The sequence below is a fragment of the Lasioglossum baleicum genome, chromosome 10 (genome assembly GCF_051020765.1).
Source record: "Lasioglossum baleicum chromosome 10, iyLasBale1, whole genome shotgun sequence".
Classification (NCBI taxonomy): Eukaryota; Metazoa; Arthropoda; class Insecta; order Hymenoptera; family Halictidae; genus Lasioglossum; species Lasioglossum baleicum.
In genome coordinates, this window is record NC_134938.1 from 14648824 (window position 1) to 14661618 (window position 12795).

Below are 12795 nucleotides of genomic sequence, written 5' to 3' on the forward strand. Positions count from 1 at the left end.
TTGACGAAATTTTCAGAATATGTTTAATTGACACAGATCTACAACGCGCATTTTTAAATTTTCAATATAACCACACATAAAAAAGTTAAAAATTCAACTTTTAGTATTTTTTCAACAATTCCGATCAATTGCAATTTTTGAAAAAATTTCTTTTCACATCCTGTAGTAAACTAATTGCTCTAGCTTCTCAAGAAAGTTCAAATTGTATAGTACAATATTAAAAAATGTATCGTCTTCTTTAGAACGGTCTTAAAGTTTTGTCCGCTACTGTACATTGTCTTAAAGCAAATGTTCTTTTAATATCGATCGTATAATTGTTAATAACAGATGTACTAATGCTCTCGGCGCACTGGTTCGATCTGATTTTACATCAAAAGCAATTCTGCTTTTAAAATAGATTAAATTTTCGACGTTTCGATCCCTATGTGGATCATTTTCAAGAAAACTATCAACTGCGTTTGGGCTTGAAACACGTGCTGTTCTCATGTCGTTACACAAGCTACTGAATTGTCTTATAGTTTTGTCGCGCCTCATTTTATCAAAAATTAGAAGTTTCAATGAAACTTTTATCAATCTAATTCAACAATATTGCCGCTATGGAAATGTATGTACTTTAGTTGATTCTTTGGATTAATAACGAAAGCCTTTACGAAAAAGTCTTATAGTTTTGTCGTGGAGTGTATACAGCGTGTTCGCGGGAGAGGAGTTGTATTTACAAATTATTTTCCGAGAAACGAAGTTGACTTCCAAGGTCGTACAAGGTCAGACATAAGGAAGGCATGCATTCTTCTTGAATTTTTCTAATAGGCCGCTGCTAAAAGGATATTATCGAGGATCGAGCCCACTTTGCTCTCGCGATTGGATCGAATAGTCCCCATCGAACGTTGCGTATCTCTCCGGGTTCTTTTCTTTTCTATGCCTCTAGTTTCTATTTCGATGTGGAATCAACCTTTGTTTCAGTCGAATGGCCGTATTCGAGACGCGACCATGTAGATGTGTACAGTAGGTATATGTATGTATACGTATGTACGTCCTCTCTCGCAGAATCCCCGTCGTCTAATGCAATTTACCGTCTAGTCCGGAGGACAATCATCAATCGGTACAATTCCCTGTCCTCTATCTTTGTCGCTTGCACTTGATATCCCAAGCCTTTTCCGCATGGCTATCAGAAACCGTGAACCGAAGGCACAGCCATCGGCATCGGTGGACTGGTGCTCTCTATTTGGGTCGAGAGTCAACAAACGAAGCGCGTAGTATGCTTTGTGGAACCCCGTAACAAATAGCTCCGGTAAGTACAAAAGCAACGTACCGTGCGAAACACTGGATCCCGGTGATACAAGCTTGGTGACAGATTGATCAAACTGTCTGCGGAATTTGCCCGGCCCGAGCCTCTTCTTTCTACTCGACGCTCTACTTGTTCTCGTTCAAACCCGCTTTCGCGTTGCCGTTCTTCCAAATGTCACCGTAATTCTGCCCTCTCATTCGTTCGCGCAATAGTTATACATGCACGGTGCGTAGCCGGAGTCAGACAATTAATACAGGCACGCTGCGTGGTCAGGCAAAGCAATAATTTCCACATTCTTATTCATATTAAAGACTCGTAAATGTCTGTTTCAATTAAACGTGTTTACAGAGCTACGCCGTTTGTAAGAATTCTACCGACGCGAACTAACATTCAGATTCATTTGAAACATTCCTGTTGATTCAAGATCCACGAAAGTAAAATTCGCAAGCTGCCCCTGTCGATGGAAGCCTTTAAAACCTCGTTTCTTACGAAGTTGATAGAATTTTCCATTACTTTTAGTATGCATAATTTCGCGTATAAACGTCTACCTTTATAAATGTAACTTTTTTACGAGCCAATTTGCCGAGCCTGAGATTAAACGAGAAATTTGTTCGCCAAAGACGAAACAGTCGAGCAAACAATTACGAAAAATGTTTAAATAGAGAGAAACAAAAAGGTTCGCCGACATACACCGATCGCCAGCAAACGTCGAAAAAATATCTGCCATAAGTCAAAGCCATTCCCGAAACGCGTTGTAATCGTGGACCTCCTCGAAAGGAACGAGCCCATATTTCGCTTATGCCAATATTGGCTGCCACCCCACTGTATTATACGAAATTATTCAATGCCATGGAGAGATTAATGCATTGCCGATATCTGTATCAATAAAGCTGCAAACAAAAGGTATTTGCGTCGAAACACCGTCGTTATTGTACGAATACATTGTTCGATAACAAAGAAATAATTAGAAACGTATGTCTCCAAATCTTCTATTTTAATGATTTCACATCAACATTTCACATTTCACATTTTAGTAATAAATATTAATGAGGAATTGTCTCTCCGCTCGACGTCTGAAACGCGGCTAAAGTTTGCGCCGCTGGTTCCATCCGGTAATCTAATAATAGTGGTAATAATTCATTCTTCCGCGCCGAATTCGCGAATATCAAAGATCCGCTTTACAAGTTTCTGGAGGGCAGACGCTTTGTGACAGGTTAAGGGACAGATGAATGCAGAGCCGTGCCCGTTTCTGCGTCACAGTTCGCTCTACTAAAAGCACTCTGGGCCACTAATTAGAATTTGAAGGGGATGGGTACACCTTTTCCGAAGGTAGGAGGCTGGAACCTCGTATCGAAGAGCCAATACGTGATTTCAGTCCGGACGGCCAGGGCCGGGGGTAGTCCAGCCAGTTCAGTTCGGTCCGGTCCGGCTTTCATCTGCGGTTAACCCACGTTAAAGCATTTCGCGTATATTCCTGATATCGATCGACACATGGCCGGTATTGCCCAGCTTTTGCTATAACCCCGGTCACCGATCTTTCGGCGAGAAAAAATTCAACAACAAAAAAACACCGGAAAGCAAAAAATCTGTAGACTGGAGAGGAGCGGTGCGGTGCGGTGCGCGCGAAGCACCCGCAGGAAAAATCGTTGAGAAATTTTTTTCTTTTTTCATTTATGAAATCTCTTATGAGATTTTTATTACAACGTAATGCTTAGTACAGAGCAGAGTTGTGCAGAATTACAATTGAATTACTCCAGAATTATAATTACAAAGTAATTGAATTAAATTGTAATTCAATTATGTTGTAATTTATAATTCAGATCTTCAGTCAATTAAATTACAATGCAATTCGTAATTGCAATGGAACCTATTTTCAAAATTTCATCAAATTCTGAGAATGGACGTAAACGGAAACACAGCCCATGTTCTCGAAATAATTGTGAATATTTCGAGATGAAATAATTGTTCTCGGCTCGGGTATATCGGTGTGAACACCACACATTGACTCGACAACCGCGTCTCTTTCTTTCCAATACGCTTTTCTTCGTTGCGTTCGAAACTTTCATCGTCGATTACACCACTAAATATGTACAGTTGAAATTATATCGTGTTTGGTACCATTTTGCATTAGAAAAATGCCACGAATATGTTGGCGAAAGTTCCATAAAATAATAATGAAAATTAAAGAAGATTAAATATTGGTGTTACATTTTGAAAAAAATGATGTCACTGCGGGAATACTGTCCGTGTAGAACACGGCTGTTCGACAGTAAACCCGCGGTTACTGTATATGAAAGAAAAATATAAAAATATGTTGCAAGTTCTTCCAAGTTCTGGGCTATAATTTGGAGAGCTGTATTTTTATTATTATTATATTGTATTTCAAGTATATTGTATTTCTCAATTATACTGTAATTCAATTATAAATTGCATTTCAATTATATTGCATTTCAATTATATTGTATTTCAATTACATTGTGTTTCAATTATATTGTATTTCAAGTATATTGTATTTCAATTATACTGTAATTCAATTATAAATTGCATTTCAATTATATTGTATTTCAAGTATATTGTATTTCAATTATACTGTAATTCAATTATAAATTGCATTTCAATTATATTGTATTTCAATTACATTGTGTTTCAATTATATTGTATTTCTGTATATATATTTTACCATTCAACTTTGTCCTGCAGACATTTCACGTATCTTTAGAAACAACAAAGATATTCAAGGTGGTCAAGTTAGCTGGGACACCCTGTATAATAAAAAATAATGCCTAGAGAACGAACAGTTTCACTGGATTCGACAGTGAAATTATCTATTTCAATCGAAACTGTACCAGGAGGAATTTTTTTATTATTAAAATGAAGAAGAAGAGTTATCGTTGAGAAATTGGTGGCAACAGGAGAGCCTAAATAGAGTTGAACAATTCTTTGCGCAGTATAATGGAGCTAAATATTAAAGTTCTGTATCACTGCGCGGCGTTAATTAAGTATTCTTTTACGCCGAAGGGAGTTTAAACAGTGTTCCGTGTGGTTTAATAGCGCTACCGAAATTAGCATACTTCAGTAAACTCTGCCTGATTTGTATGAAATTTCATTTATCTAGCCCATTACATTACCCAATTAATGTGCACGTATAAATTCTTTCTCTCTCTCTCTCTCTCTCTCTCTCTCTCTCTCTCTCTCTCTCTCTCTCTCTCTCTCTCTCTCTCTCTCTCTCTCTCTCTCTCTCTCTCTCCCGCTATCGTTAATGGAATCACCGTACCTTTTATTATTATCCCCGTTGTTTATTCCGTCGGCGAACGCGCGAAAGGTCGAAATAAACCCAGAAAGCCCGAAGTGAGTGCTAAAAATATTACAGCCTCCTCAGCGCGAAAACGAGGAGGCGTTGCTCGGGGAATAAGACGTGACCGGTCGCGTTAAAATTTCAGACGCGACTGCCGGAAGGCAAAACACACGGATTAAGTGTCGCGTTTCCCTCGAACTCCTCGGGAATCTTAAGCAGAACGAACGGCCAACACAACTGCGCGTCGAAATTTGCATCTCATTCAATGACCCAGAGCGGCGAAACAGCCTTGCCTCGCCGACAACTATCTGACCCAGCCTAACACGATTATCTCAAACAAGAACTGTAAAGAAAATATCCGTCTACGTCGACGAAGCTGAACAAATCGGTAAAAATTTGAACAGGCCGATAAAAAGAAAAAGGAATCAACCGAAACGGGCGAGCACTATAGCCGGCGGCTTTACGATCGCCAGCAACAGGATCTTTATCAATACAAGCACTTTTCGAGCGGCTCGATGTCGCGGCACAATGAACGTACGCGAATAAAATCAAACGGCCGAAAAACTATTCAAAAGTAACTCTACGGGCACGGGGGGAGGGCTAGAAGGGAAGAGAAGAAAGGAGAGAAGAGAGAACGAGACAGAGAGAAGGGTTGGGTGCGCATAACCGTCGTCTCTGGTATCATCTGCTGCACAAAGCCGTAAAGTACGCCGCCCGGTTATTTCGGTCAATTCTCGAAGAGGAGGCCGTCCGGAAAATATTCACATCGATCTGCGCCGAGTGACCTCTCCTCGCTTCCTATCTGCTCGTGGCGCGCGACATACGCCCCCGCGTGTACAGGGTGTAAGAAAACTAATGGTCATCCGTTGTGGCGAATTTGCACACTCCCAGTAAGCAAACATGCTCGATTTTGGACAGTAAACTGCGCCAGCGGAACAACGTACTTCTGCGTCCGAATAAGTTTCGTTTTAGGGTCTAGTTAGTTTGGGACAGGCCAGGTCCGGCACGGCCAGTGCACCAATGCTTAAGGATAGGGTGCCCGGCATCGGAAATTTCCGGAGATGCCGGGCGCCCTATCCTTAAGCATTGGTGCCGGACCTGGCCTGTCCCAAACTAACTAGACCTTTATGCTGGTGTGCCGGCACAAGCTGAGGGCAGAAGTAGAGCTGAACGAAGGCAGCTCGGTCCTTCGTTTAAGAGGGCAGCACGGTCGCAGTAACGTGGCGGACGTCGGATAATATCCCTTGTGTAGTTAACCTACATATACAGATTATTTAAAACCTTTCCATATTTGACATGTTTGCACAAATTCTCGTTCTAAGACTATAAATTAATATATAAGCGAGTAAAGAATGGGCATTCAGAGAAATTTTGTAATATATTTTAGAGGAACATTAACAAATTGTTGAAATACAAGAGATATACATGATCGACATCCGCCATATTAGTGCGACCGTGCTGCCCTCTTAAACGAAGGACTGAGCTGCCTCCATTCTGCCCTCACCTTGTGCCGGCACACCGGTCCAGCATAAAGCGATACTTCTGCGTCCGAATAAGTATCGCTTTATGCTGGCGGGGTGTGCTGTCCAAAATCGAGCAGATTCCGAACATCCTCAGCTTCGAGCGCGTTCTGACAGCTTAATGCTCGTCATCTGCTGGCATCAGGCAGTGCTCGATATCTGCTCGAGGCAGGCCTGGCTGACTGAGTTTCGTTCGGTGGATATTTGCGAGAGAAATTCTTTATGCCTGCTGGATGTGTAAATTATTTTGTGTAGCATCAACTTCTGTTTTTTACCGGGTCTGGTTCTCTCTCGTTCTCTCTTTATAGAAGCCTCTCTCCGCGCCCTTTTTCACCGATGGACCCCTCTTCCGCACCCCACTTCCGCCGCCGCGCACAGCCGTGCGGCCGCACGCTCCCACACCCTTTCCGCGTCTCTTTTTCTCTTTGATAATACACACGATAGCGGATATCCTCTGTATGAGCCGGCCTCAAAGCGCTTTCGAGCCGCGCAGAAGAGCCAGGTCAACCGCATTGCTCCTCGTCGTGGCACCGCGAAAGGACACAAAACGGATCGGCGAACCGAATCGACTATAAATACCGGCCACGTCGACGGGCCTGCCATTTTTCGGCGTGATGAATACAGTGACCAGCGATCCCTCGATGACCGTCACTATTCTCGCTGATTCATTCTTTGAGTGGCTCGTGAGTGCCAGGGGTCACATACATAGATTGAGGGGGGAAGTGTCGGTTCTACTTGACCGATCACGGTGTCTTCGTACACGTAGAATACAGTCTATAGTTTTTTTTTTTATTCAAGCTCTTTAGACCCTTAAATGGGTCCATTTCACTTTACAATGTGGTATTACAATTTTACAGATTGGTATTACAATGTTACAAGATGTAATTATGGTTCAAATAGATAATTTACAATCTTTGAGATACGACTGAATATATTAGGTCAATCGGAAAGTCCGTTTGTTTACAAAAAGTAGAGCTTTATTTAAGAAACAAAATGAAAAAGTACATTGATCAAAATATTGTCCATCGTTAGCGATGAGTTTTCCCCATCTTTCGGGCAGCAGGCGAATTCCGCGACGAAAGAATGAGTCATCTTTGGAGGTTATCCAGTCAGAGATCCATTTTTCTACTTAGTTTCAAGAAGGGAGCAAAAGTCACGTAGGCAAAGCCTGCGTACATAACACTGCTATGTGAGTTTCTAATAAAAAGGTTATATTTCCTTTTTATTTCAAAAATGTGTGAATTGGTCTTAATGTTAACTATGGGGGATTGTAAAGTCATCAGACAACTAAGAGAGTCAGTCGACAGTTTTCATGATTTAACATGATAATGATTACTCGAGAAATGAAATCTAAACGGTTACAATTGTTCTGTTGCAGAGCCACAAACGAAAATCCTCGGTGCACCGGACCTGTACATTAATCGAGGAAGCACCATAAACCTCACGTGCATAATTTGGCAGAGTCCAGAGGCCCCAGCTTATATATTCTGGAACCATAAGGACGCCGTAAGTATCCGTCTCCTTAATAAGAAGAAAACCTGAAACGAGTACGCTCGGGAAAGCGAGAGAAAAAAAATAGCTGAAATGAGTTTATCGTCCTGCTATGGAGTTTCCCACCGGAAAAACATCGAATGAAACTCGAGGCGTTTCGCGACACGTTGAAACAAGTGCAAATACGAGAACATCGCGCGAGAAGCGTTTATAAAGAAACTGCGACAACTTGCAACGGCGTCAACTCTGCCGCGGATAATTGATGATGATCGTAGGTTTTCGAAAGTCTCGATGCCTGACATGTACCGACGCTTACATCCGGCTCCCGCTCTCGAAAACTTCGGTTTTCTGCCTTAATGAAGTTAGTTCGAAATTTTCGACGTCACCCGCGGACCTATTCGTCGCTCCTGACGATTTTATTGCACTCGACTTTCAGTTTGATCGAAAGCCCGTCCGGAACTTTTATTAATCCGTCGATAAATAAAACTTTTAGGTCAGAGTCCTGCTCGAACTTATCGCAAATATTATATAATGTGCCTCCGTATTCATTGCTGTTTTCGACGGGAATGAAAATGTTGGAAACCGATATTATTTTATTGGCAGATAAATCTGGAGTGTTTTATCATTTTGTCTGGCACTGTACATCTGGACGTAAAACAGAGTGTTCGCGAGTAGAGGGCCAATAAATTTCGATACAGCTGACTGCGGGAAATGGTAAATTGTCAACGGCATCGCAACTGATAATGGCGCATAAGGGACACCATTAGGAGCATTAAGTCTGACCAAGAGCCTCGAGATTCCCCGCCGCAAATATACGAACAGGAACGGGCGAGCCTTAAGATGAATCTCGTCGCACGTGACTAACGTGTGGTGTCCCGAACATTCTGGAACTGTTAACGAGACAACGGGGACCGCAGTAATTCGCCAAAGGATAGCACTGACTCTACATTAATTGAAACGGGACTTGACCAAATTTCCAGAGACATTTAGACGAATATCCGGGACACTGCCGAGCACCGCAAGTTTAAATGTGCAACCAGCCCTAAATGAATACATTCCTGCTCTCTATACGTTCTAATTAGTTACACATTAAACGCGCGCCGAGCCAGCTTTCATTACGACCAAATAACTTGGACGATAACTCGCGATAGTTCATTTTTATGTAGTTGTCTCATTTCTCACCAAAATATTGGTTGGGAAAAGAGTAATCCATTATTTTTACCTTTATTTCAAGACTTTAGTTAACATGGTCCGGATTGTCCGACTTGGGTCAAATATGCGCCGTTCTGTTCGATAATTTGTTGCCGTTTGAAAGGTAACTTCATAACGCCTCCCTCATAGAAGCCCTGGTCCCTATTGGCTAAAAACTCGACCAAGCGATTTTCATAATCTTCTATTGATGCCAATTTCTTATCACTAAGGAAGTATTGCGAGGATAAGAAAGATGGTAATCGCTTGGTGCCAGGTCCGGACTATAAGGTGGATGCATCAAAACTTCCCAACCAAGCTCCCGGAGTTTCTGGCGAGTCACTATATGTAAACATGTGTGGCCTGGCGTTGTCCTGATGGAACCAACACCTCTCCTGTTGGCCAATTCTGGCCACTTCTGGTCAATCGCTACCTTCAACCGGTCGAATTGTTGACAGTAGAGGTCCGAATTTAGTGTTTGGCCATATGGAAGCAGCTCATAGTAGATGATTCCTTTCCAGTCCCACCATAAGCACAGCAGAACCTTCCTGGCAGTAAGTCCTGGTTTGCCCACTTGGTTTTCGCACAATATTGTCGTATGTGACCCATTTCTCATCCCTAGTCACCATCCGTTTAAGAAATGGATCGATCTCGTTCCGTTTGGCCAATGCTTCGCAGATGGAAATCCGATCCATCAGGTTTTTCTGCGCCAATTCGTGTGGCACCCAGACAACGAGCTTCTTTTTTAATCCAGCTTTATGCAGATGGTTTAAAACTGTTTTATGGTCGATCTTTAGCTACTGGGCGATGCTACGACCGCTAACATGCCGGTCTACTTCGATCATTTCCATGATTTTATCGACATTTTCGACGACGGGCCTACCTGTGCGAGGTGCATCTTTAACATCGAAATTCCCGTAACGAAATCGACGAAACCAAAATCGCGCGTGATTAGCTGTGACAGTATCCGGACCATAAACTCCATTCACAAATTCAGTCACCTGCCTTGCATGTTCACCTTTATCAAAGCAAAGTTGTAAAATGTACCGAATTTTTCCTCTTTGTTAACCTCCATCCTTTACACCCTACAACTCACAACTGAACCGACCAATCACAAAACTGTAGAAGAATTTTTTCTAGGACGGAATGTCACTTTTCCAACGAGCACAACTATCTATACTATCTAATACTATCTAACTACTACAGCTATCTAGCGGAGAAATAATGGATTACTTTTTCCCCAACCATATCATCTTGATACATTTTTCAAAGATCTCTTTCCATTTTATTTTGTCTATCTCATTCATGAACGGTCTCGGATTAGTTCCAGCCATAGTGTTGAAATGTCCACTGCGCGACTGTGTCGAGATTTCAGAAAAAGCGTCTCGCCGGCCTCCCTAAGGTCCCGCCTTTACGGGAACGAAATTATTCGTGAAAAGGCGTAGGGGGTCGATGCAGCTCGGTGAGGAGAGTTTCATGCGTCGTCTCGGGGCTCGATAACGATAAGGAGAACTGCCTCGAATCGTCCCGGGGGGAATGAGTCGAAATTGCAACCCTTCGACGATAAGGTCGCCGGGACTGATCGATCGCGAAACATTTTCCGGCCGCAAGAAACCCTCGCGGAGTTTCACCGGGGTATCCCCTTGCACCCTAATAAACCTGATCTCTCTGATTTCGATCGAATTTCGAAACCGCGTCTCTCTGTCGAACGCAATCGGCACGGCCGTGTGTTTTGCGAGTGGTTATACTTGTGGATGCAGGCAGATGAGAACCGGGCTGCCAGATGGCCACATCCTCTACCTCTCTGTGTCCGTGCGCGTTCGTGGCATTCACACCGTCCAGCAAATAGAGAAGACCAATCCGGTCACAATTAAATTGACTTAACAACTCGTCCGTTGCCTTTTCGCTCGACATCCGTCGACGGGACGTATTCCGCGTCCTCGATCCCCTTAATCTGATTCCCACCCCCTTTGACGACCGGCTGACACGGTGTTGACTCGATGTTTTCAGCCCTTTACCTTGCAATTTTCCTCGCGATTGGTTTGTTTGTGTAAACGCAACAGTGAATCCAGATCTGTGATACTATTATTATTATTATTATATACGGACTGAGGTCCTTCTATACAAATGTTTCCAGTTTCTAACAGTAACACTGATAAAAACAAAAAGGAACATAACAAAAAAGAAGTCTTAACTTACAATTTACATAAGAAGGGACAAGCGTGAAACTAAACAAATACAGGTACGATATTAACAAATAGTCTTGCGTAATTTTCGTTTGAATGCCTGTAACGTGCCATTCAAAAAATCAATATTATTATAATGTATGTTTGAGCTAGCAATAATGCGATTTAAAGGATTTATTACTCCACATGTGGATTTGAATTTCATTGTTTGAAATCCTGCTCTCGTTCTCAAAACACGTTCAGGTACGTAGAAATTGATTTGCCTCAGGAGTGCGGGACAATCTATATTATTATTTATCAAATTGAAAATAAAGCTCTGGTCGGATACTATTCTTCGATCAGATAATGTTTACAGGTTGACTGTGTTTAATATTTTAGAGTAATCATGATCAAAGATTGACATTGGGTTGTTCGTCTTATATGCACAAAACCTGAGAAATTTATGCTGCACTCTTTCGAGCGAAATTTCATATTTAACGTTTTTCGGAGACCATATAGTTGAAGCACATTCTAACTGGGGACGGACAATGGTAATATATGTATAGCAACCTAAGTGTATGGATTGAATGAAAATCAGTGGAAAAACTAATTATGAAACCAAGCATTCTTGAAGCGGAGTTGACAATGTGATAAAAATGGTTGGAAAAGTATAAGGTAGAGGAGAAGTGAATTCCTAAGTCCTTAAGTTCTGTTATTGAGGAGAGAATACAGTCATTAAGACGGTAAGGATATACAAAGAGGTACAGAACGACGGGAGGAGCGCATAATATGGCATTTTTGAATATTGAGATCCATACCGTTCCTGTGACACCAGTCGCAGAAACGATCCAGGTCTTGCCTGTAATCTGGAAGCATCATCCCGGGACGAGATGCTGAAGATTTTTAAATCATCTGCGAATAGGAGATACTTACAATGTAGAAAAATGGTGGTTAAATCATTAATGAACATTATAAATAGTAGAGGACCCAGGTGGGAGCCTTGAGGGTACTCCGGACAGAACATTTAATTGGGATGATAGGCAACCTACCTATACGTATAATTTGTAACCGGTTATTAAGGTAACTTTCTAGCCATGCCAATAGATTACTCTTGCAGCCCAAAGCAGAAAGCTTCTCAATTAGAAGGGAATGATTTACAGTGTCAAAAGCTTTATAGAAATCAGTAAATATTGTGTCAACTTGTAGATTGGCATCCAAAGAAGATGAGACATAGTTGCAGTGCATTTACGAAACCATGTTGCTGTACGCATATTGAGAGAGAAAGACAGAGCCGTATAACTTATTAGTGACAATTTCTTCAGACTTTGGACATGACAGTAATGATACTTATAGGTCTAAAGTTTTCAACATTTGATTTGTCACCGCTCTTGAAAACGGGTGCAAACAGACTGGTTTTCCAACGTGCGGGAATAGACAGAGATAAAATAAAGCTGCACATTTTGAAACATAAGGGAGGGATGCCATCCATTCCAGGCCCTTTATCGACATCGAGTTCATCTAACATGATATAAATTTCACTAATGTCTATACCAATGTCAGAAAAACAGGGGTTACAACCATTTTCTGTGGAATTGTAATTAGTAGTGTCGTTTCGGTAGACAGATCCAAGAACGTACCAAATAAATTCGCAATATTGTCATCACTAGTGGCCACATTTTCTTTGTAATACATGTTGCTTGGTAGGCTAGATGCTTTTCGCTTAGAAAAATCCCAAAACTCCAGAAGGATTTAATATTATTACGAGCCGATAGTTCAGTTTTGCGTACGTATAAAGAACAGCAATGTTTAGCAGTCCTCTTACATTCGGTTCGCAAGTTGACAAAAGTCAGA

At 41.8% G+C, this 12795-nt stretch overlaps 1 protein-coding gene and 1 long non-coding RNA gene across 3 annotated transcripts in view; one reads left to right on the forward strand and one right to left on the reverse strand.

The window, feature by feature from the left end:
- Positions 1–5137, reverse strand: part of LOC143212921 (uncharacterized) — a 34280-nt gene extending 29143 nt beyond the window's left edge. The window contains exon 1 of the long non-coding RNA XR_013009825.1: positions 4560–5137. This is a non-coding gene — a long non-coding RNA (uncharacterized LOC143212921). The remainder of the gene's footprint in view (positions 1–4559) is intronic.
- Positions 1–12795, forward strand: part of LOC143212917 (zwei Ig domain protein zig-8) — a 556020-nt gene that overhangs the window by 523959 nt on the left and 19266 nt on the right. For both annotated transcript variants that reach the window (XM_076432232.1, XM_076432233.1), the window contains exon 5: positions 7479–7606. In XM_076432232.1, coding sequence (XP_076288347.1) covers positions 7479–7606 — 128 coding nt within the window. The remainder of the gene's footprint in view (positions 1–7478; positions 7607–12795) is intronic.